The 25,318-nt window shown below is 43.9% G+C and overlaps 1 protein-coding gene and 1 non-coding gene across 12 annotated transcripts in view; both read right to left on the bottom strand.

Moving 5' to 3' along the window:
- TECPR2 (tectonin beta-propeller repeat containing 2) overlaps window positions 1-25,318 on the bottom strand; it is a 102,171-nt gene that overhangs the window by 75,217 nt on the left and 1,636 nt on the right. For 9 of the 11 annotated variants that reach the window (XM_025271259.3, XM_025271257.3, XM_044932907.2 and 6 more), the window contains exon 2: window positions 12,350-12,638. In XM_025271259.3, coding sequence (XP_025127044.3) covers window positions 12,350-12,568 — 219 coding nt within the window. In that variant the 5' untranslated portion in view covers window positions 12,569-12,638. Of the gene's footprint in view, window positions 1-8,509; window positions 10,844-12,349; window positions 12,639-15,766; window positions 16,272-25,318 lie in introns of those variants that run through there. The other 2 variants (XM_025271258.3, XM_025271261.3) reach the window with 2 other exon arrangements.
- On the bottom strand, window positions 22,256-22,327 carry TRNAW-CCA. Its single transcript has one exon. It is a non-coding gene; the product is annotated as a tRNA-Trp (tRNA).

Consider the following 25,318-nt stretch of genomic DNA (forward strand, 5'->3'; position numbering starts at 1 on the left):
TAGCTCCGACATGCTCAGGAGAGGGGTGGGCTGGCAAGGTTGCTGCCTTCAGGGTGCAGTCAGCTGCACATCAAGTGTCTCGTGGCATGGTTATTTTTCATTTTCTGAAACAGTGAAATACGATCATAAATGCAAGACAATATACATGACATATACATGACACCACCCTTACAGCAGAAAGCGAAGAGGAATGAAAGAGCCTCTTGATGAAAGTAAAAAAGGAGAATAAAAAAGCTCGCTTAAAACTCAACTAAGATCATGGCATTTGATTCCATCAGTTCAGTTCAGTTCAGTTGTCCCTCAGTCGTGTCCAACTCTTTGTGACCCCATGAACCTCAGCATGCCAGGCCTCCCTGTCCATCACCAACTCCCGGAGTTCGCCCAAACTCATGTCCACTGAGTCAGTGATGTCATCCAACCATCTCATCCTCTGTTGTCCCCTTCTCCTGCCTTAAATCTTTCCCAGCATCAGGGTCTTTTCCAATCAGTCAGTTCTTCACATCAGGTGACCAAGATATTGGAGTTTCAGCTTCAGTATCAATCCTTCCAATGAATATTTAGGACTGGTTTCGTTAAGAATGGACTAGTTGAATCTACTTGCAGTCCAAGGGACTCTCAAGTCTTCTCCAACACCACAGTTCAAAAGCATCAGTTCTTTGGCACTCAGCTTTCTTTATAGTCCAACTCTCACATCCATATGTAACTACTGGAAAAACCATAGCCTTGACTAGATGGACATTTGTTGGCAAAGTAATGTCTCTGCTTTTTAATATGCTGTCTAGGTTGGTCATAACTTTTCTTCCAAGGAGCAAGCATCTTTTAATTTCATGGCTGTAGTCACCATCTGCAGTGATTCTAGAGCCCCCCAAAATAAAGTCTGCCACTGTTTCCACTGTTTCCCCATCTATTTCCCATGAAGTGATGGGACCAGATGCCATTCTCTTAGTTTTCTAGGTGTTGAGTTTTAAGTCAACTTGTTCACTCTCCTCTTTCACTTTGAATAGGCTCTTTAGTTCTTGTTTTCTGCCATAAGGGTGGTGTCTTCTGCATATCTGAAGTTATTGATATTTCTCCTGGCAATCTTGATTCCAGCTTGTGCTTCCTCCAGCCCAGTGTTTCTCATGATGTACTCTGCATATAAGTTAAATAAGCAGGGTGACAATATACAGCCTTAATATACTCCTTTCCCGATTTGGAACCAGTCTGTTGTTTCATGTCCTGTTCTAACTGTTGCTTCCTGACCTGCATACAGATTTCTCAAGAGGCAGGTCAGGTGGTCTGGTATTCCCAACTCTTTAAGAATTTTCCACAGTTTGTTGTGATCCACACAGTCAAAGGCTTTGGCATAGTCAATAAAGCAGAAGTAGATGTTTTTCTGGAACTCTCCTGGTTTTTTGATGATCCAGTGGATGTTGGCAATTTGATCTCTGCTTCTTCTGCCTTTTCTAAATCCAGCTTGAACATCTGAAGTTCACGGTTCACATATTGCTGAAGCCTGGCTTGGAGAATTTTGAGCATTACTTTGCAAGTGTGTGAGATGAGTGCAATTGTGAGGTAGTTTGAGTATTCTTTGGCATTGCCTTTCTTTGGAATTGGAATGAAAACTGACCTTTTCCAGTCCTGTAGCCACTGCTGAGTTTTCCAAATTTGCTAGCATACTGAGTGCAGCACTTTCACAGCATCATCTTTTAGGATTTGAAACAGCTCAACTGGAATTCCATTACCTCCCCTAGCTTTGTTTGTAGTGATGCTTCCTAAGGCCCGCTTGACTTCACATTCCAGGATGTCTGGCTCTAGGTGAGCGATCATATCATTGTGATTATCTGGGTCGTGAAGATCTTTTTTATATAGTTCTTCTGTGTATTCTTGCCACCTCTTTTTAATATCTTCTGCTTCTGTTAGGTCCATACCATTTCTGTCCTTTCTTGTGCCCATCTTTGCATGAAATGTTCCTTTGGTATCTCTAATTTTCTTGAAGAGATCTCTAGTCTTCCCCATTCTATTGTTTCCCTCTATTTCTTTGCACTGATCACTGAGGAAGGCTTTCTTCTCTCTCTTTGCTATTCTTTGGAACTCTGCATTCAAATGGGTATATCTTTTCTTTTCTCCTTTGCCTTTCACTTCTCTTCTTTTCACAGCTATTTGTAAGGCCTCCTCAGACAGCCATTTTGCCTTTTTGCATTTCTTTTTATTGGGGATGGTCTTGATTCCTGCCTCCGGTACAATGTCACGAACCTCCATCCATAGTTCTTCAGGCACTCTATCAGATCTAATTCCTTGAATCTATTTCTCACTTCCACTGTAAAATCGTAAGGGATTTGATTTAGGTCATACCTGAATGGTCTAGTGGTTTTCCCTACTTTCTTCAATTTAAGTCTGAATTTGGCAACAAGGAGTTCATGATTTGAACCATAGTCAGCTCCTGGTCTTGTTTTTGCTGACTGTATAAAGTTTCTCCATCTTTGGCTGCAAAGAATATAATCAGTCTGATTTCAGTGTTGACCTTCTGGTGATGTCCATGTGTAAAGTCTTCTCTTATGTTGTTGGAAGAGGGTGTTTGCTATGACCAGTGCGTTCTCTTGGCAAAATTCTATGAGCCTTTGCCCTGCTTCATTCTGTACTCCAAGGCCAACTTTGCCTGTTACTCCAGGTGTTTCTTGACTTCCTACTTCTGCATTCCAGTCCCCTATAATGAAAAGGACATCTTTTTGGGGTATTAGTTCTAGAAGGCCTTGTAGGTCTTCATAGAACTGTTCAACTTCAACTTTTTCAGCACTACTGGCTGGGGCATAGACCTGGATTATCGTGATACTGCATGGTTTGCCTTGGAAATGAAGAGAGATCATTCTGTCATTTTTGAGATCACATCCAAGTACTGCATTTCGGACTCTTGTTGACTATGATGGCTACTCCATCTCTTCTAAGGGATTCTTGCCCATAGTAGTAGATGTAATGGTCATCTGAGTTAAATTCACGAATTCCAGTCCATTTTAGTTTGCTGATTCCTAAAATGTCGACGTTCACTCTTATCATCTCCTGTTTGACCACTTCCAATTTGCCTTGATTCATGGACTTAACATTCCAGGTTCCTATGCAATATTGTTTTTACAGCATCAGACTTTACTTCCATCACCAGTCACATCCACAACTGGGTGTTGTTTTTGCTTTGGCTCCGTCTCTTCATTCTTTTTGGAGTTAGTTCTCCACTGATCTCCAGTAGCATATTGGCATCTATCGACCTGGAGAGTTCATCTTTCAGTGTCCTATCTTTTTGCCTTTTCGTACTGTTCATGGGGTTCTCAAGGCAAGAATACTGAAGTGGTTTGCCATTCCCTTCTCCAGTGGTCCCATCACTTCATGGCAAATAGGTAGGGAAGCAATGGAAACAGTGACAGACTATTTTCTTGGGCTCCAAAATCACTGCAGATGGTGACTGCAGCCATGAAATTAAAAGACACTTTTTCCTCGGAAGAAAAGCTATGACCTACCTAGACAACATATTAAAAAACAGAGACATTAATTTGCCAATAAAGGTCCATCTAGTCAAAGCTATGGTTTTTCCACTAGTCATGTATGGATGTGAGAGTTGGACTATAAAGAAAGCTGAGCACCAAAGAATTGATGCTTTTGAACTGGGGTGCTAGAGAAGTCTCTTGAGAGTCCCTTGGACTGCAAGGAGATCCAACCAGTCCATCCTAAAGGAAATCAGCCCTGAATATTCATTGGAAGGACTGATGCTGAAGCTGAAGCTGAAGCTCCAATACTTTGGCCAGCTGATGCAAAAAACTGACTCATGTCCCTGATGCTGGGAAAGACTGAAGGCAGGAGGAGAAGGGGATGACAGAGGATGAGATGCCTGGATGGCATCACTGACTCGATGCACATGAGTTTAAGCAAGCTCCAGGAGTTGGTGATGGACAGGGAGGCCTGGCATGCTGCAAGTCCATGGGATTGCAGAGAGTCGGACGTGACTCAGCGACTGCACTGAACTGACACCCGCGATCACACAAACAGCTAGAAGAGCCATCACAAAGCGAGCACCTGTGGAGTCCCCACTCATCACCAAGAGCACCTCCGAAGCCCTCTATGCCCCACACCCCCCCCGCACCTGACTGCATTGCTGCATCAGACCACCGCTGTGGAACTGGGATCCATCACTCCCATGCTCTTATTCAGAGCTTTCATGCTTGTTTGTTTACACACAGAAGTGTAAAGAAGTGCCTAAGACACAGATCCACACTGGTGAATAGGCACCCGAAGGATCTGCCCTCAAGCTTCCTGATCTGAGTACTCAATCCGTTTCGTGTCCTGCTGTTCATCAGCTCAGGAGGGCTGTTTTGTGATCATCCAACTCACACGGAGCTGAACCCCAAAGCCAATGTATGATTATTTCACAGCGAATGAATGCTCGCACAAACCAGAAGGCTCATGTAGGAACCACCGGCACTCTGCCCCCACTGGCCGATGTAGGTGGGCAGCAAGTTCTAGTTCAAAAGCTGCTCAGCAAGCATGGGGCAACTTCTGAGGAAACCTCAGTAAGCCTCAGTGCCAGCCACACCAAGGGCATCAGAGCCCTCAGGGAATCACTACCCCCACCTCCAGCAAAGCCCGGTTCAGCCCAACGTTTAGTTTCCCGAGTTACACAGCAGCCTGCCGGCCCTCTCCTCTCTCATATACTCGTCCTTTTGAAATGAAAGCAGTTCTGCCCTGTTCTGGCCTGGGAGCCACTCTTCTGTCTCTTTAAGGAGACTGTCCTCCGAACAGCTTATCTATTATGTGTGTAACTCTTCTATTTCTCTCCTTTCCAGCTTCCAGGGAGGGGAGTAGGGACACTTCTTGTTGCCTCTAAGTGGCAACTTAACTTCCTCAAACAGAAATCTAGTAATTAGCTTAAGAGAAAAACCTCTGATTTGCAAGAAACCAGCAGTGGTTTTCTGGACAATCACTTCACCAATAGGTCTTAGCCAAGTTTCTTAGGCTCCTTGGCAGGCACTTTTCCCTTTAAACACAAAACAAAAAAACACCAGGGAAAAAGTGTTCTTTGTGAGCAAGCTCAAGGAAGCTTTGAAGTCTGACAAGGCTTTCTTTAGGAGCTGCTTTTGCTGTGTCAAAGCTGAACCTTCATAGAAACTGCTAGCACATCAAGCAACCAACAGATCTGAACTACTTAGAAATGTTTAAGAAGACTCAAACATATATAAACTCACTAAATTCATAAGAAGTGTTTCACTATTCTTCTTTGCTAGCAAAGAACCACAGTTTAATAAACCACAGTTTAACTGAAACCAAAGTTTAAATATTTATACAACTTTTTAATGATCTAAAAGTTAAACCAAGGCATCTTCTTCTGGAACAATTTCCTTGAGGCAAATTGGAGTAGGAAAGGTCTACTAGGCTTGAAGGAAGTCGCAGGGGCCTGAGACTCTATCATTAGGGATGATCTTAAGGACAGAGAGAAGGTAGATTACCTACAGAAAAACAATTAGACCTCCAGCAGAAGTCTCAGCAGTCAAAAGACAATGGTATAGTACCTTTGAAGTGCTAAGACAAAATAACCATACCAAGTGAGGTGGGGATCAAGTTTCACTTCCACCCCTATATTCTTGTCCAACTGCTGACATCATTTACCAGAAAATCTTTGTATTATCACTTTGTGTTCATATACATGCAGATTTTCTGGCTTCTCTAGTCTGTTCCAATGACCTCTTTATCTATTTTTGTAGTAATACCACACTGTCTTCATCACCAAAGCTTTATAACTCTTGTTACTCAGCAACAACTGTAAGAGTTATTACTTCCATCAGGACACGGGAGGCATTAGATACACACACCTCTGGCTGACATGGTGATTCAAAAGCTCTCATTTCTGCATCACTTTAAAAAATAAAAACAGGCATCAGTCAATGAGCCATTCATAACGTTCCCTCACATGCCCAGGGCTCCCCTTCCTTCCACCTGGACTCGCCACCAGGAAGCTCCTCCTGGTGAGCTGTTCACTCTCTGGAGGTCTGTGTTCACCTGTCACCTGCTCAGTCAGCAGCCACGCCTGCTGGCAACTCCCCTCCCCCCTTCCCCTAGCACTGCTCCCCACCCAGCCATGTGGCCTTCTTGCACTCATTTTTTGCTCTCCGCGTCAGAGCTGGTGTGCTCTCCACTGCATTTCCAAGTCCTAAAATGGGCTGGCACACGGTAAATACTCAATAAATACTTACTGAATAAATTCACCAGGAGACCAGTACGGAAAAGTGGCAGAAATGAGAACTTGCACAGTTAGGCTTAACGCAAAGACAGTTTTGAAGGCCAATCTATGAAATTTCAACAATGTGCTAGGTGCTAAGGAGAAATCACACATTTAATTTCAAAGCAAAATCCAGAAACACAGGTCAGCTTATCTTTCCGACTTTCTGGTCTCTTCTTATGTGCATCACACCCATATATTTAGCAACAGGTTTATAATACTTCTGTACTTAATTATGTCCTCACAGCATTTCCTTCATGCTTTTGCACTTAGCAAGGAGGCATTTCCTGTGTCTCCATCTGCCCTCTCCCACTAACTTGTGTAAGAAAAAAGGTTTCTAAAATCATTATCCTTGAAAATACCTCAGACTTTATCATATGAAAGATCTGCTTTCTTCTTTTGGAAAATAACTTCATTTAAAAACCTCATCTTTCACCCGTGCATGCCACATATGGATTGATTAGAGGGTAAACTAATTTTTGCCCTTTTATACAGCTATGAGGTTCTCACGGCGAGTACACCGGGGTGGTCTGCCCCTCTCTCTACCAGTGAGGCAGGAAGCAAAGAGGAACTAAGGAGCTTCTTGAAGAGGGTGCAGGAGGAGTGAATGAGCTGGCTTAAAACTGAGTATTAAAAAACTAAGGTCATGGCATCTGGCCCCATTACTTCACAGCAAACAGAGGGAGAAAATGTGGAAGCAGTGACAGACTTCCTCCTCTCGGGCTCTAAAATCACTTTGCATGGTGACCGCAGCCATGAAATCAGAAGATGTTTGCTTCTTGGCAGGAAAGCTATGAGAAACCTAGACAGTGTGCTGAAAAGCAGAGATGCTGCCCTGCTGACAAAGGCCCGCACAGTCCAGGCTGTGGTCTTCCCATTGGTCACACACAGTTGTGAGAGCTGGACTGTAAAGAAGGCGGAGTGCCCAAGCATTGATGCCTTTGAACTGTGGTGCTGGAGAAGACTCCTGAGAGTCCCGGGGAATGCAAGGAGATCAAACCAGTCAATCGTAAGGGAAGTCAACCCTGAATACTCAATGGAAAGATTGATGCTGAAGTTGAAACTCCAGTCATTTGGCCATCCGATACGATCAGCGGATTCATTGGAAAATTCCCTAATGCTGGGAAAGATTGAGGGCAGAAGGAGAAGAGGGCATCAGAGGATGAGATGGCTGGATGGCATCATTGATGCGATAGACATGAACTTGGGCAAACTTCTGGAGATGGTGAGGGATACAGAGGTCTGGCGTGTTGCAGTCTATGAGGTCACAAAGAGTCAGACACAACTGGGCAACTGAAAAACAACAACAAAACTAATTTGTACTTACCTTCCCATCAAGTCTTAGACATTCCCTAAACTAAACTAGTTGAGGGACTTCCCTCATGGTCCAGTGGTTAAGGCTCTGCACTTTCACTGCAGAGGGGCATGGGTTTGAACCCTGGTTGGGAAACTAAGATCCCATATGCCTCAGTGTGGCCAAAATTTTAAACAACAAACAAAAAAAAGCCTAGCTGATGCACCTCCCAATTGTCACTAGGAAATTCCAAAGAAACTCTTAATTGATCTGTTTCCATTGTGCTCTAAATCCAGACTTTTGCGCAAGCCCTGCCTTCTCACATAGAAAGACAGCACAATGGTTAGACAACCAGCTATGTGGCTTGGGGCAGGAATCTTACTGTTTCTTTATCTGTAAAATACAGGGATTGTACCAAATGATTCCAAGACCCCCAGCTCTGAAGCCGAAAATTACAGGAACAATGACATGAATACTTAGTTCATCCTCAGCTCACACAACTAATGACTGACAGTCAAAGCTCAAAACAAACCTCTGTTGTGTTTATACAAGTAACAGATGAACACACACTTATTGTCCAAATCCTAATAAGTCCACAATACTTAAAATAAAAAATAATAAAGTAAAAAAAAAAAGATACCTCCCTTCTCCTTCCTGCCCCCACTCTCAGTCCCCTCTGTTGTCATAATGAACAGCTTGGAGGTATTCCTCCAGATCCTTTCCTATGTGTTTTACATACAGATATTTAACTTTGTTTTCAAACCCTAATATTCTAAATCCAAATTCTCTGTTCTCTCCAAAACGAGAAGTTTTATTTTCTACTTCCTTTGTGATTCTCCACAATATGCTTCTATTCTATACCCAATGGGTATTCAAAAACACTTTTGATACTCAGAGTTGCTAAGTGTGGATTTGGGCCCAGTAAAATATGCTTTCTTATGGCCCTGTGCACAGAACCTCCCAGGGTCCCCTTCTACCTTCCTGGGTCCAGTCATCTGCACCAGAGTCCCCCAGTTCTGCTCGTCCCTGCAGAGGCTGTCCTCACACGGCACACCCCTTTAGAGTTCATGGGGCTCATCTGATAAACAGAAAACTAGTTTCAGTAAAACTAGGAAATTGGCATCAGATGCAATTTGTGCTTTCACTCTGGGGAGTACTAAACTCTTGCTTCCTTAAGTTTTTTTTCAGTTTGGAGGCAGAAATTTTAAAAATAGTTATAGGCATGCCTCGTTTTATTGTGCTTCATGGATACAGTGTTATTGTACAAATTGAAGGTCTGTGGTTTTTATGTAAAGTCTGCTCCAATTTAAATTTATTGAGGAGTGTTTTACAACCAAGAATACAGTCTGTCCTGGTGACTGGTCCATGTTCACTTGTAAAGAACGTGCTCTGAGCTGCTGTTGGGTGGAGTGCTCTGTAAACATCACTTAGATCACAAAGGTGGATGGGGCTGCTCGGGTCTGCTACACGCCCACTGACTTTCTATCCGCTACTATTACTGACGGTGGGGTGTTGACACCTCCAGCTAGAATTGCAGATTTTCCTACTTCTTCTTTCAGCTATGTCAGCTCTTGCTTCATATGTCATGAAGCCCTGTTGTTAAGGAGCACAGTACACTAGAGACCACCATATGCCCACTACGCCTTCTCACTGAACTGACGCTTCTGTCATTAAATACTGTCTCTCTGGTTATTTCCTTGCTCAGAGGACTACTCTGGTATTAATACAGCCACTCGGCATTCTTTTTTTAATACTTTCATTTGTTTATGTTTGGCCGTGCTGGGGCTTTGTTGTTGCGTGGGCTTTTCTCCAGCCTCAGCGAGTGGGGGCCACTCTGCAGTTGCGGAGCAAGGGCTTTTTATTACAGTGGTCCTCTTGTTGCGGAGCGTGGGCTCTAGGGCAGGGGGGCTTCAGGAGCTGCGGTGGCACTGGGGGCTCTAGGGCACAGGCTCGGGAGCTGTCGCACAGGCTTAGCTGCTCTGCGGCATGTGCAATCTTCCCGGGCCAGGGATCGAACCTGTGTCTCCTGCACTGGCAGGAGGATTCTTTACCACTGGGCCACCAAGGAAGCCCTCAACGTTCTTTTGATAAGCATTTACAGGGTACATTTTTTCATCCTTTTTCTTTTTATCTATTGACATGTGATTATATTTGAATGAGTTTCTTGCAAACAACAAATAGTTGTTTATGAGTTTTTTTTTCCATCCCAATAATTTTTTTTAATTGATGTGTATGGATCATTTTCATTTAATATAATTATGGGTATGTTTTGATTTAAGTCTATGATTTTATTTGTTTTTTGTTTGTTACTCCTGTTTTTCCTTCTTCTGTTTAACCTTTCTGTTTTCCTGAGAACTGTCTCAATATATTTAACATTCTATTTTGGAATGTCTATAGTAATTTTTTACTATACCATGCTGTACAGGGGTTTTAAGTGGCTGCTCTAAGGATTACCATATCAAATGTGGGAGATATACAAATACACACATGCACATACACATACACACACAACTTTTCAAAATCTATTTAGACTCAGCATTTAACCTCTTCAAATAGAATGAAGAAACCCTACTACCCTATAGGCCCCTTACTCTCCCCTATTATAATTCTTTTATACATTACTCCATGTGTATAAACTGAAAACTCAATCAGACAATGATATAATTTTTTTCTGTCAAGTATATTTAAAAAAAAACTCAAGAGGAGGAAAACAGCCTAGTGTATTTACTATTATTCTTCCTTCTTTACTGATGTTCCAAGTTTCCTTCTGGTATCAATTATCATTTGTCTAAAGCAATTATTTAGAGCTGGTGTGCTGGCAATGAATCCCCTTAGTTTTCCTTCATCTGAGAACATTTTTATTTCACCTTCTTTCCTAATAGATATTTTTGCTGGATAAAAATTCTGAGCTGAAAATTCTTATCTTTCAACACTTTATACATGCTGTACCAACATCTTCTAGCCTCCATAGTTTCTGATGAGAGATTTCCCATCATTCAAGTAACTGTCCCCTACAAGTAATATGTCATTTTCTCTGTCTGCTTTTAAGATTTCTCTCTGTCTTGAGTTTTTAGACGTTTGATTAGCATGTGTCTAGGCACGGATTTCTTTGCTCTGTCCTGTGCAGGGGGTGGTCACTGCTGGAGTCATTAAGTTTTCCTTGTTCAGTGCTAAACTATTTGAGAGATTTCAGATTAATTCATAACTACTGCACAGCAAGGAAATCAAACCAGTCAATCCTAAAGGAAATCAACCCTGAATATTCAGTGGAAGGACTGACGGTGAAGTTGAAGCTCCAATACTTTGGCCACCTGATGCGAAGAACTGACTCACTGGAAAAGACCCTGATGCTGGGAAAGACTGAGGGTAGGAGGAGAAACAGGCGACAGAGGATGAGCTGGTTGGGTGGCATCACCGACTCAATGGACATGAGTTTGAGCAAGCTCTGGGAGACAGTGAAGGACAGGGAAGCCTGGCGTGCTGCAGTCCATGAGGTCGCAGAGTCGGAAACAACTGAGCAGCTGAACAAAAACAACAATTCATAGCCACAGTTTTAAAAGATTCATTATGTAACGATCTTAAATGCTTGGGGAATTAGATCAGTCAAACCCATGCCCTATTAATCAAGAAAAGAAATAGCAATAGTTTTAATTTTCATACAAAAAATACAAATATAAACTCCAGAGCCAATGTGCCCAAGTTCAGACCATGGTGTCAACTCTTTCTGACTATCTCGCAAGTCACTCAACCTCTCTGAGCCTCAGTTGTCTCCCTGATAAAATGGAGATGACAAAACAACATAGAGTTGTGTTCTCTACCTCATAGAGTTCTGTGGGGATAAAATGAGTTAATATATGTAAAGGGTTTAGAATAATGCCTGGCACATAGTAAGTACTATATGGATGCTAACCATTTGTGTTATTTTAACTGACTACAGAGGCTTAAGAAAAACCAACTTTATAAATTAAACTTTAATAAGTCGATACTGATTAAAACATAGATATTTGTAAATACTTCTTTCAAATACAAAAGCCTTGTCTTAGTCTGCAAAAGTCCACTAACCACAGTGTAGAGCCCCACGTGGCAGGAGCCACAACTCAGTCACCTTTGAGTCTCTCACAAAACCCATGTTCTTATAAATCACAGATACTAACGAGACAGGTGAGTACGGTGATGGTGCATTCACAACATCTACAATACACAGAGCTGCCTGAGTCAGCAACCCGGAAGAGACGTCAGTCAGGACCCCAAGAGCGGGGCACTACAGAGGTGTCCTCATTTAAGATGCACGCGTTCTGGCACCTAGCCAACACTGATCCTGAGCCAGTTTTCTTAATAATTTTGCCAGAATACCTAGAGATTATCTGAATCAGTCAGTGAACGTACTCTTGAGAAAACACTCAGAAAACACCGTGAGAGACTTCTCTGGTGGTCCAGTGGTTAAGACTCCACGCTCCCACTGTAGGGGACCCGAGTCCTATCCTGCATGCCACATGGTATGGCCAAAAAATTTTAAAAAAAGAAGAAGAAAAAAAAACCACTTAGAAAATTGTGCCTATTTTCAAAGTTCAAAGTGTTAAACACTATAATGCTCTCTTTTAAAGTAATGCTGAATTTTTGGAGGCAAGAAAAACAAGTTAAAACAATGCATTTTTAGTTGCACTCCACCTGAAAGATGGTTGTAAAGTACTCTTTGGGTAGGACACTCGGGCCATACTTCAGCAACTCAGAAGTAACCCCCCTGATCCTGGGACTCACAGGCGTGTTACACACCAGCCAGGGCCCCGCACACTCAGTGGAAGACAAGCGGCGCCCACCTCGAAGTTGTACTTCTTCATCTGGTCGTGGTGCCGGCAGTACAGGTAGAGCATGCCGATGCTGCTGCCCACGGCGATGTAGTCCCCGTTGGTGTCGAGGGCCGTGAGGTAGACCACCAGCGAGCGGAACCCCTTCTGGATCTTCGTGGGGATGGCATTGAGCAGATAGTACAGAGGGCAGAACTCTCTGAAGGTAACAGGCTCCGACACAGACGCCATGGCCAAGGTCTCCACCGGTGATCATCAGGCAGGACGAGGGATTTTAACCGGCATCTGGGGAAACCTGGGGCTGAAGAACAAGGCATTATAACGCTTTCGATGTCTAGTCATGCAAAGACAAGTCGGACTTCACAGTGTGAACAAGGAACTTTCAGGTGGATATAAATTATAGTCAGAGCTTAATTACACAGGGAAAGTAAACTCAGTGTCATGAAGATTACTTTTGAGGACTTCCCTGGTGGCGCAATGGGTGAGAATCTGCCTGCCAGTGCAGGGGACACGGGTTCAACCCCTTCTTCTGGAGGATGCTTGGGTGTATGCCCATGCACCACAAGTGCTGAGTCTGCGCCTAGGAGCCCGCGCTCTAGGGCCCGTGCCCCACAGCAGGAGGAGCCTCGCTGAGGAGAGGCCCGTGCTCCACAGCTGGAGCGGAGTCACCGCTGCTCAGGCAGGTGGGCGAAGCCTGCGCAAAGCACAAAGACCACACAGCCATAAACAAGTAAATCAACAACATTACAATTCAGACTCGCTTTCTGAATTTCACTATTTTCTGCCCCCTGTAATTTATATCATGATAAATGGTGGGGAAGGGGTGGGAAGAATATTAAAGATAGCTCTGAATCTCAAGCAGCTTATGATTTCGTCAGGGAGGCAAAAGAACCTGAAAAGACACAAAACCAGATATGACTGGTGCTAACCTGTGGGTCTCAATGAGAAGAAGGAGAGAGCTAGCATGGACTAGAGTGTAGAGACAGCTTCTCTGAAACATTCGAAACTCTGAAGCCCACCAGGAAGCACAGAACGTGGAGAAGAGGAATTCCCTGGCAGCCCAGTGGTTAGGACTCTACACTTCCACTGCCGGGCGCATGGGTTGGATCCCTGGTCGGTAAACTAAGATCCCACACGCCATGCAGCCAAACAGATGAGAATACTAGTACTGTGTAAAAGCAACAGTCAAGACACTGCACTAGGAGAGCAGTGGGCCAGTCCAGGCGGAGGAATGCCGTCTGCGGGGGGGAGGAACACCCACAGCCTCCTCAGCCACACAGCGCCTCCCCTGTGCCACCCTGACACCCACACCTCTGGGAAATGTGGATTCAAAGCTTCCCTTGGACTTCTCCAAGGGCTCAGTGGTAAGAAATCTGCCTGTCAATGCAGGAGACATGGGTTCGATCCCTGATCCGGGAAGACCCCACCTGCCATGGAGCAACTAAGCCTGACCGCCACAACTACTGAGCCTGTGCTCTCGAGCCCGGGGTCTGCCACTGCTGAGCCCACACGCCCTAGAGTCAGCGCTCTGGCAGCAAGAGAAGCCACGGCGGTGAGAAGCCTGCACATCACAGCGAGAGAGCGGCCCCTGCTTGCTGCAGCTAGAGAAAAGCCGTCCAGCAGCAAGACCCATCACAGATAATTAAAAAAAAAAAAAAAAAACTTCCCTCAATAAAGATGCTCAGTCATCACATACTGTGTTATAATTTATGCAGTGCTCACTCATCCATTAAATCCTTACCGTACAAACGTTTACATGAGATACCAAGAGCCAGAGGACCACAGGACTTGTCCAAGGCCACGTGGATAAGACCTGAATCTATGCCTTTTCGCCCTTCAAGTCCTGCAACTGAAAGATGCTCATTTGTGTCTGGCTCTTTGCGACCCCAGGAACTATACAGTCCATGGAATTCTCCAGCCAGAACACTAGAGTGGGTTGCCTTTCCCTTCTCCAGGGGATGTTCCCAACCCAGGAATCAAACCCAGGTCTCCCGCATTGCAAGTGGAATCTTTACCAGCTGAGCCACAACGGAAGCCCAAGCACATTGGAGTGGGTAGCCTCTCCCTTCTCCAGAGGATCTTCCCGACCCAGGAATCGAACTGGGACCTCCGGCACCACAGGCAGATTCTTTGCCAGCTGAGCAGCCCTGAGCCCTTGCCACAGGGCTCTCCATCACAGCCCACTGCTGCTGCACTTTCTCCACACACTCCCTTCCTCTTCTGTTGACAGCCTGCTCTGCCTGACCCCCACTGGTGTAAGCCCCCCAAAAAGCAGAGCCCACACATCCACCTCACTCACCCTTCTAGCCCCTGGCACCTAGAAAAGGTTCGGGCACATTAGAGGCAACAAGTATTTATTGAATAAATAAATGAGTTATGAAAAAGGAAAACTGGCAAGGGAGGAATGAGTGCAAGAAAGGAAATGAAGCAAAATCTCATTTTTCCTCCAGTATGGCCCCAGTTCAACGCTGGAATAAAAATCCTCTAGATCTGTAGGGCATTTTCAAATCCCTATTTCATTTGATAGTCACAATAGACAAGACGTACAGTGAAGTAGGCAGGGTAACTTACAAGCACTGTTTCTATAAGTAAACAATAATGTCCCTCTGTGATGATGAAGGGCTTCCCTGGTAGCTCAGCTGGTTAAGAATCTGCTTACTATGCAGGAGGCCCTGGTTCGATTCCTGGGTCGAGAAGTTTACCTAGAGAAGTGATCGGTACCTATTCTAGTATTCTTCGACTTCCCTGGTGGTTCAGACGGTAAAGAATCCGCCTGCAATGCAGGAGACCTGGGTTCAAAACCTGGGTTGGGAAGATCCGCTAGAGGAGGGCAAGGCAACCCACTCCAGTATTCTTGCCTGGAGACTCCCCATGGACAGAGGAGCCTGGAGGGCTACAGTCCGTGGGTCAGAGTCGGAAGCGACTAAGCACAAGCACAGTGTTGGTTCAGAACGCTAATATGCCCTCTTTTAGCAGAAGCTGAAGCACTCTGGGAGGTTCAGAAATGTGCCTGGGGTCATACAGATTCAACAGCTTTGTTGTTGTTCAGGCTAGAGGCTACAACAACAGAAACTCTGACAGTGAATGCTGATCCTGTCCATGCAGCAGCATAGTTCAGAAACTGCCAACTCTGTAAGGGTAATGCTGTCTTGGCTAAGCAATGCACATGCTCCCCAATCCTCGATTTGCATAAGTACTCCAGAGAGGTGGGCAAGAGCCACATGACCCCAAAATCAAGTGAAAACGAAGAGGTTATCAGGCAAACTCTAGAGAGAACAGCCACGCTCAGTCCCCTTGGGAAAGCACGCAGACCACTACAAGGACATGGGACATGAAAGGCAAGATAACAGCGCAAATAGCAATAACGTAACAGCAAACATAAGTACTTAATGGAAACTATTTCAGCACACGAACTCATTAAATCCTCACCAAAAACCTCAGGAGGGAAGGCATCACTGACCACTGTCACCTCCGCTTCACCGGCGAGAAGTGCTGGCCTCGTTTGCACCGTCTCCTCTCCGTCTCCAAGGGCACGGCAGCACAGGCGCAGCAAGAGCTGTGCTTGCTTCACGCGTGTACGCACGCGGACGCGCCCTCGTTTACATGGCGCTTTTAAAATAAGGGTTTATTTTTTACAAGTTATAAATGTTCTCTATCGGGACTTCTCTGGTGGTCCAGTGGTTAAGATTCCGCGGTGCAATGCAGAGAACATGGGTTTGATCCCTGGTTGGGGAGCGAAGATCCCACAGGCCACAGGATGACTAAGCCCGCCAAAGAGAAGACCCCGCACCGCAATGAAGACCCAGCACAGCCCCTACAAGAAATAAGTAAAAACTAAACATTTACCCTCAAAAACTGTGGAAATATAGGAAAGTACAAAGAATGAAATAAATGCCATTCATAATCCCATCAGAGAGATGCTACGTTATAAATGCTTAATAAATCATGAGCATTTGCCACATCATTAAATACTCCCCTAGAATAAGATTTTTAATGACTATACTTAAAAAAAACTACGGAGAACACAGTAGACTCAAAAACTGAAATTTTCCCAGTGTTTTAATTTCTGCTCTAGCCGATGAGGTCTCCAAGGAAGCAGGCAGAAGTACTGAGCACTTCTCAAATGTCAGCGAATATTGTTTCCTCCTTTAAAGCCTTTTCCCTCAAAGTAGCTCGGTCAAATTATGACATTTAGATTTCAAAAACTCATTCACTTGAATTGACACCATTCGCTGAGAGCTCCACAATCTCCACACGGGAGGGGCTTGGAGACTGCAGTCTGGTTAGAAGGGGGCAAAGGATTCGCCTCAAAGCTGCACCTGCAGGGCAGGCACACTATTCAAACGTTCACAACATGTTTGCTGGAGGTGGCTTAGGAGATGTTAGGGGATAATACAGAAGGTCAGGGTCCCTGGACCAGCTCCTTGGCACAGTGATCATATAACCAAAAGCCACTTCAAGTGTATGAGAAGGGATTACAGGACTCACCCGCCAAGCACCATTAAGAACGACCGTAATTCTATAGCAGGTGACAGGTAGCTGATTGAAATTATCTAAGCTGAAATCCTAGCACCCATCTGATCTCTCTCCCTCGCTCCCCGCTACAGCAATCCCTCACCGTGTTCCACCAGCCCTGTCTCCCAGCTGCCTGCCGCTGGCCCCTTCTCAGCTCTGTGGCCATGCCCGAGCTGAAGCCAGCACCCTCCTCACCTGGACCCCCGTGCGGTCCTTGGAACAACTGCTCTCCTGCTTCCACAGCTGCCCTGAGAGTCGATGCTGCCCTGGGAGTCAATGCTCACACAGAGCGGGCACAGCGAGCTCTCCGACTTCAACGAAATTAAAATCTTTTGTGCTCCAAAGGCATCATCAAAAAAAAAGTGACAAAATGGACTTCCCTGGTGGTACAATGGAGAAGAATCTACCTGCCAAGGCAGGGGACATGGGTTCCATCCCTGGTCTGGAAGATTCCACGAGCCAACTGCTGAGCCTGCATGCTACAATGACTGAAGCTCACGTGCCTAGAGCCCACGCTCCGCAACAGGAGAAGCCACGGCAATGAGAAGCCCTGCAACAAAGAGCAGCCCCTGCTCACCATGACTGCAGGGAGCCTGCGCGCAGCAACGAAGACTCAGCACAGCCAAAACTAAAGAGAGAAAAATGAAAAGACGGGCTTCCCTGTGGTCCAGTGGTTAAGACTCCACACTCCCAACACAGGGGCACAGGTTTGATCCCTGGTAGGAGAACTAAGACCCTCTATGCTGCAAAGTGCAGCCAAAAAAAAAAAAAAGAGAGAGAGAGAAAAGACAACCAACATACTGGGAAAAAACCATTTATCTGACAAAGGACTTATATCCACAATACATGAAAAATTCTTAAAACTCAATAATTAAAAGATAATTTTCAAGTGACCAACTGAATAGTGGGATCTGAATAGACATTTATCCACAGAAGACATACAAATGGCCAGTAAGCACAATAAAAGATGCTTAACATCATTAATCATCAGGGAAAATGCAAAACAAAACCACAGTGACATTACCACTTCACACCCACTAGGATGGCTATAATCAAGAGACAGATAAGTGTTAACAGAGGTGTGAAGAACTGGAACCCTCATACATTGCTGTCTAGACGCTCAGTCGTGTCTGACTCTGTGGCCCCACAGCTTGTAGCCTGCCAAATTCCTCTGTCCATGGGATTTTCCAAGCAAGAATACTGGAGCAGGTTATCACTTTCTACTTCAGGGGATCCTCCTGACCCAGGAATCAAACCCACATCTCTTGTGTCTCCTGCATTGGCAGGTGGGTTCTTGACCACTAGCACTGTCTGGGAAGCCCCATACATTGCTGGTAGAGAATAAAAGGAGGCAGTCAGTGTGGAAAAGTCTGGCAATTCCTCAAAATGTTAAACACAGATTTACCATATGACCCAGCAATTCTATTCCTAATTATATACCCAAGAGAAATGAAAGATGTGAGAGTTGGACTGTGAAGAAGGCTGAGCGCCAAAGAATTGATGCTTTTGAACTGTGGTGTTGGAGAAGACTCTTGAGAGTCCCTTGGACTGCAAGGAGATCCAACCAGTCCATTCTGAAGATCAGCCCTGGGAGTTCTTTGAAAGGAATGATGCTAAAGCTGAAACTCCAGTACTTTGGCCACCTCATGTGAAGAGTTGACTCATTGGAAAAGACTCTGATGTTGGGAGGGATTGGGGACAGGAGGAGAAGGGGACGACAGAGGATGAGATGGCTGGATGGCATCACCGACTCGATGGACGTGAGTCTGAGTGAACTTCGGGAGTTGGTGATGGACAGGGAGGCCTGGCGTGCTGCGATTCATGGGGTCACAAAGAATCGGACACGACTGAGCAACTGAACTGAACACAAAAACTTATGTAATTTCAAAATATTACCATTCATAAAACCAAAGTAAAACAACCCAACTGTCCATCAACTGATGAATGGATAAACAAAACAGGGTATATCCATACAAGAGAACATACTGTTCAGCAATAAGAAGGAATGAAGCACTGATACAGACTACAGTATGATAAGCCTTGAAAACATGCCTAGTGAAAGAAGCCAGACACGGAAGACCGTACACTGGATGATTCCACCAAGATACAATACGCAAATGGCCTGAGGTAGCCAGTCTACAGACAAAAAGTAGGTCAGTAACTGCCTAGAGCTGGGAGGCAAAAAGGGTGAGCGTGGGGATGGTTGCTAAAGGGTTTGGAGTTTCTTTTTAGGGGGGGTAAAATGTCTTAAAATTGATTGTAGTGGTGGATGCATAACTCTATGAATATCCTAAAAAACACCGAATTGGACATTTTAAATGGGTAATACACATGGATGTGAATTTTCAATGAAGCTTTTACCAAAAAAACAAAAGTATCCACTCTCCGACACTCACTCAAGACAAAAAGCTTCAGTAAACCAGAAATAGAGGGGAACTTCCTCAACCTGATAAGGAATATCTACCAAAAAATCCAACAACTAATATCATACTTAATGGTGAGAAACTCAAAGTTTCCCCAACTAAGACCAGGTACAAAGCAAGGATGTCCCCCTCTCACCACTCCTTTTCCGTATCATACTGAAAGTTCTAGCTAATACAATAAGACAAGGAAATGTAAGACTGAAAAGGAAGAAATAAAATTATCTCTGCAGATGACATGTTCATTTGGTAGAAAACCCAAAAGAATAATAAAACTCCTGAAACTAACAGGCAATTATAGCAAGGTTGCAGAATACAAGAGAAACAGAAGTCGATCACTTTCCTATATAGGAGCTATGAACAAGTGGAATTTTAAATTAAAACAGTATCATTTACATTTGGATCCCCCCAAATAAAATGCTTAAGTATAAATCTAACAAAATATGTAAAGAGCTATACAAGGAAAACTACAAAAGTCACAGGAATGAAATCAAAGAACTAAATAAATGGAGAAGTATCCCATGTACATAGTTAAGAAAATTCAATATTGTCAAGATGTCAGTTCTTCCCAACTTGATTTTCAGATTCAGTGTAATGCCAGTAAGTTATTTTGTGGATATCAACAAAATAATTCTGAAGTTTTATAGAGTCAGAAGACCCAGAACAGCCAACACAATATTGATGGAAAAAAAAATAAAGTTTGAAGACTGATATAATCTGACTGCAAAATTTACTATAAAGCACCAATTATCAAGATAGTGTGGTACTGGTGAAAGAACAAATGAAGCTACAGAAGAGAAAGTGCAGATATGGACCCACATAAACATAGCCTACTGATCTCTGACAAAGGAGCAAAGACAATGGAGCAAAGACAGCCTTCTCAACAAATGATGCTGGAACAGCTGGACATCCACAGGGAAAAAAGTGAATCTAGACACAGAATTTACACTCTTCACAAACATTAACTCAAAATGGATCACAGACCCAAACGTAAAACACAAAAACTATAAAACTTCCAGAAGGCAATATAGGAGAAAACCTAGATGACTTTGGGTATGGTGATGAAATTTTAGATAACATTACCAAAGGCACGATCCATGAAAGAAGTAACTGATAGCTAGACTTCATTAAAATTAAAAACTTCTGCTCTACAAAAGACTATGCAAATGAAAGAGAAGACAAGTCACAAATTGAGAGAAACATATTTGTAAAATACCTACCTGATTAAGGGCTGCTATACAAAATATACAATTAACTTTTAAAACTCAAGAACCCAGTTAAAATATGGGCAAAAGATCTTAATAAAACATCTTACCAAAGAAGATATACAGATATCAAATAAGTCTATGAAAAGATGCTCCACATCGTATGTCATCAGGATAATGCAAATTAAAACAAGATACCACTATAAACCTAGAAGAATGGGCAACATCTCCACCACTGACAACACCGAGTGCTGCTGAGAACATGGGGCACCAGGAACTCTCATTCATTGCTGGTGGGGCTACAAAACGGTGCAGCCACTTAGGAAGACGGTATGAAGGCTTCTTACAAAGCTAAACATAACCTTATCACATGATCCAGCAATGCAGTCCTTGGTACTTATCTAAAGGAGTTCAAAACTTACATCCACACAAAACCTTCACCAGGATATTTATAGCACCTTCAATCATAACTGTAAAAATTTGGATGCAATGAGGATGTCCTTTAGTAAGTGAATGAATAAGCAAACTCTGGTACATCCAGACACTGGAATATTATTCAGCACTAAAAATAAATGGGTTATTAAATCATGAAAAGACATGGAGAACTTGAAGTGCACATTACTAAATGAAAGAAGGCAATCTGAAAAGGTTTCATGCTGTATAATTCCAACTATGTAACCTTCTGGAAAAGGCAAACTATGAAGATAGTATAAAGGGGTTGCCAAGGTTTGGGTGGGGAGGGAAGGGATAAACAGGCAGAGCACAGAGGATTTTTAGGGCAGTAAAAGTACTGACACCATGATGGATGCATGCCACTACACACTTGTCCAGATGGAGGGAATGCACACCACCGACCCTAAGGTAAACCATGCACTGTGGGTGATAACACTGTATCAATGCCGGTTCGCCAACTGTAACAAATGTCCCACTGTGGTGGGGGATGGTGATAATAAGGGAGGTGAAACATGTGCAGCGGGAGACCTGAGTTTGATCCCTGGGTTGGGAAGATCCCCTGGAGAAAGGAAAGGCTACCCACCCCAGTATTCTGGCCTGAAGAATTCCATGGACTGTATAGTCCATGGGGTCGCAAAGAATTGGACACAACTGAGCGACTTTCACCTTCACTTTCAGGGAGTATAAGGAAATATCTGCAGCTTCCCCTCAGTTTTGCTGTAAACCTAGAACAGCTCTGAAAAAGTGTTTTGTTTCGTTTTGTTTTTAAAGTTCTTTGAAAGAGAAATGGGTGGCTCTCATATCACTCACCCTATTCAAAATTCTTCAGTGGGGCTTCCGAGTGCTTTGAGTCAGCCAAATACCTTTCTATGGACGAGGCCCTGTTGGCCTGACCCCTTCCCGGCTCCCCCATCACACGTCCACCTCTCCCCACTCATCCTCTAAGCTCTGTCTCTACCACCCACTTATTCCCTCCTTGGGCTTCAGAACTGACTATCTTCCCTGCTCCCCACCACCTTGAATCTCACTCCACACATCTGGCTTCAGAAAGACATCCACCGACCAGATCACTGACAGTGTCCATCAGTCCCCACATCCCTCAACTTTTCATCTTGTCTTTCATAATTCTCATCACACTTTTAATTACTTTGATAAACAGTTTAATGATCATTTCACTGATGAGACTGTGAAGGTGATGGTGAAGTCCCTCAGTCGTGTCCGATTCTTTGCGACCCCATGGACTGTAGTCCGCCGGGCTCCTCTGTCCGTGGGATTCTCCAGGCAAGAATACTGGAGTGGGTTACCATTTCCTTCACCAGGGGATCTTCCTGACCCAGGGATCGAACCTGGGTCTCCTGCATTGGAGGCAGACGCTTTAACCTCTGAGCCACTAGGGAACTGTAAGCAACACAAATTCTCTCCTGTTTACCAGTGAAAAGCCTAGTATCTAACAACACCTTTGGCATGGAGTAGATGTTCAACACCAACCTGTTGAATGAAAAAATTTAAAAAGTTAATTTCAGGTCTTACTGCAAAAGAATATTCTCAATCCAATCTTTAAAATCAATAATGCTTCCCTGGCCATGGATATTTCCATTAAACATATAAAAATCACAACATTCTTCCTCAAGACAGGATAATTCCCTCCCCCATTATAACCACAACCCACACATCTGGAAGGTGGTAGCTGACTTCACACTGACTGATAGCACCCAAATACCTGAATGGCAGTATTTAAAAATCATCCACTTGGTACAATGGTCTAAATTATCCACTTAGTACAATGGTTGGAAGTTGCCAAAGCACCCTGACAAATCTAATGGTTTAAGGATTCTCTCCAAAATCTCTACGAAGTGGTAATTAGTCTCCCTGTTGTACAGTCTATTATTAAACTCCGGCTACAACATCCACTATTCTTTTAAGTATTAAAATCTTATCAGTTCAGTTCAGTCGCTCAGTCGTGTCACTCTTTGCAACCCCATGGACTGCAACACACCAAGCTTCCCTGTCCATCACCAACTTCCGGAGCTTACTCAAACTCATGTGCATATAGTTGGTGATGCCATCCAACCATCTCATCCTGTTATCCCCTTCTCCTCCTGCCTTCAATCTTTCCCAGCATCAGGGTCTTTTCAAATGAGTCAGTTCTTCGCATCAGGTGGCCAAAGTATTGGAGCTTCAGCATCAGTCCTTTCAATAAATATTCAGGACTTATTTCCTTTAGGATGGACTGGTTGGATCTCCTTGCAGTCCAAGGGACTCTCAAGAGTCTTCTCCAACACCCTAGTTCAAAGGCATCAATTCTTTGGTGCTCAGCTTCCTTTATGGTCCAACTCTCACATCCCTACATGACTACTGGAAAAATCATAGCTTTGACTAGATGGACCTTTGTTGGCAAACTAATGTCTCTGCTTTTTAGTATGCTGTCTAGGTCGGTCATAGCTTTTCTTCCAAGGAGCAAGTGTCTTTTACTTTCATGGCTGCAGTCACCATCTGCAGTGATTTTGGAGCCCAAAAAATAAAGTCTGTCACTTCTTTCCATTTTTTCCCCATTTATTTGCCATGAAGTGATGGGACCAGATACCAAGATCTTAGTTTTCTGAGTATTGAGTTTTAAGCCAGCTTTTTCACTCTCTTCTTTCTCTTTCATCAAGAGGCTCTTTAGTCCTTCTTTGCTTTCTGCCATAAGGGTGGTGTCATCTGCATATCTGAGGTTATTGATATTTCTCCCGGCAATCTTGATTCCAGCTTGTGCTTCATCCAGCCCAGCATTTCGTATGATGTACTCTGCATATAAGTCAAATAAGCAGGGTGACAATATACAGCCTTGAGGTACTCCTTTCTCGATTTGGAACCTGTCTGTTGTTCCATGTCTGGTTCTACCTGTTGCTTCTTGACCTGCATACCGATTTCTCAGGAGGCAGATAAGGTGGTCTGGTAGTCCTATCTCTTGAAGAACTTTCCACAGTTTGTTATGAACCACACAGTCAAAGGCTTTGACGTAGTCAATAAAAAGAAATAGATGTTTTCCTGGAACTCTCCTGTTTTTTCAATGATCCAACAGATGTTGACAATTTGATCTCTGGATCCTCTGCGTTTTCTAAATCCAGCTTGAACATCTGGAAGTTCATGGTTCACATACTGTTAAAGCCTGGCTTGGAGAATTTTGAGCATTACTTTGCTAGCATGTGAGATGAATGTAATTGTGTGGTAGTTTGAACATTCTTTGGCATTGCCTTTCTTTGGGATTGGCATGAAAACTGACCTTTTCAGTGCTAGACTGGCTGAGTTTTCCAAATTTGTTGGCATATTGAGTGCAGCACTTTAACAGCATTATCTTTTAGGATTTGAAATAGCTCAGCTGGAATTCCATCACCTCCACTAGCTTTATTTCTGGTGATACTTCTTAAGGCCCACTTGACTTCACATAAAATCTTATGGCTGAACATAATGAGATGGAGGCAGTTATTTATCTTTCAAATGAAATCTGGTCACTTCCCTGATCCCAAGCCTGCTGGTTAGCTAGTGCTCAGAGGGGCTGAAGTCTGATCAGAGCATGAAGTTGAGCATTTCAACAAGGCAGCCTGTATCTCGCTTCAGCTCAGGCCCCTCTTCCTTCCACATCCCCCACGCTGCAGCCACAGCAGTCTGCAGCACAGCCCCGAACACCCACGGTTTTTGCAAAGTCCCTTTCGTTCCTTCCCCATCCCCCACACATATCTTGTAAGAACACGCTGGCCACAGGAAGCCTTCAGACTCCCTCTGACACTTCGCTGGTGTCTCTCCGCCTTCACAGAACGCTATGAGCATGGTTACCACATGCTTTGCTCTCTATCCTCCTCGGTGGCTTCCTGCCAGTCTTCATCTACATCCTGCTCGTCTCCAAAAGACCACCAGGGAGTGTGGTACAATCAACACATATCTGTTGAGTTAATCTCTCTCTAAACACGGCCAGAATTCCTGAGGTATGGTAGAACAACATATAAAACCACTCCACATCACTTACATCCATCATTATGCAAAAACTCAATGGTCTCTTTATGTCTGGGTCCAAAGAATACATTCATTTAAAACAGACACACGCTTCGAACAACAGCTCACTTCTGTCTCAGCAGTTCACAGAGCCATCAGCTACTCCCTTGGATTCTACCACGCTCTTATGCTCTTCTGTATCTAGACATCTCTCCAGGCCTGACTCCAAATTTGTTGCTGTTATGAGTAACTGTTTTCCAATCCATTCTCCACTTTTCTAAGTTCAGTCAGCTACTCTGCCTGACGCCTTTTTCCTTCCCTTTTCCCCACTAAGTTCCAGGAACTATTTTGTCCAAACTACACAGAAGCTAAGATAAAATGAGGCCTCCCCCAAACTTAAGGTCTAATTTCTCGTA

The sequence above is a fragment of the Bubalus bubalis genome, chromosome 20 (genome assembly GCF_019923935.1).
Source record: "Bubalus bubalis isolate 160015118507 breed Murrah chromosome 20, NDDB_SH_1, whole genome shotgun sequence".
Classification (NCBI taxonomy): domain Eukaryota; kingdom Metazoa; phylum Chordata; class Mammalia; order Artiodactyla; family Bovidae; genus Bubalus; species Bubalus bubalis.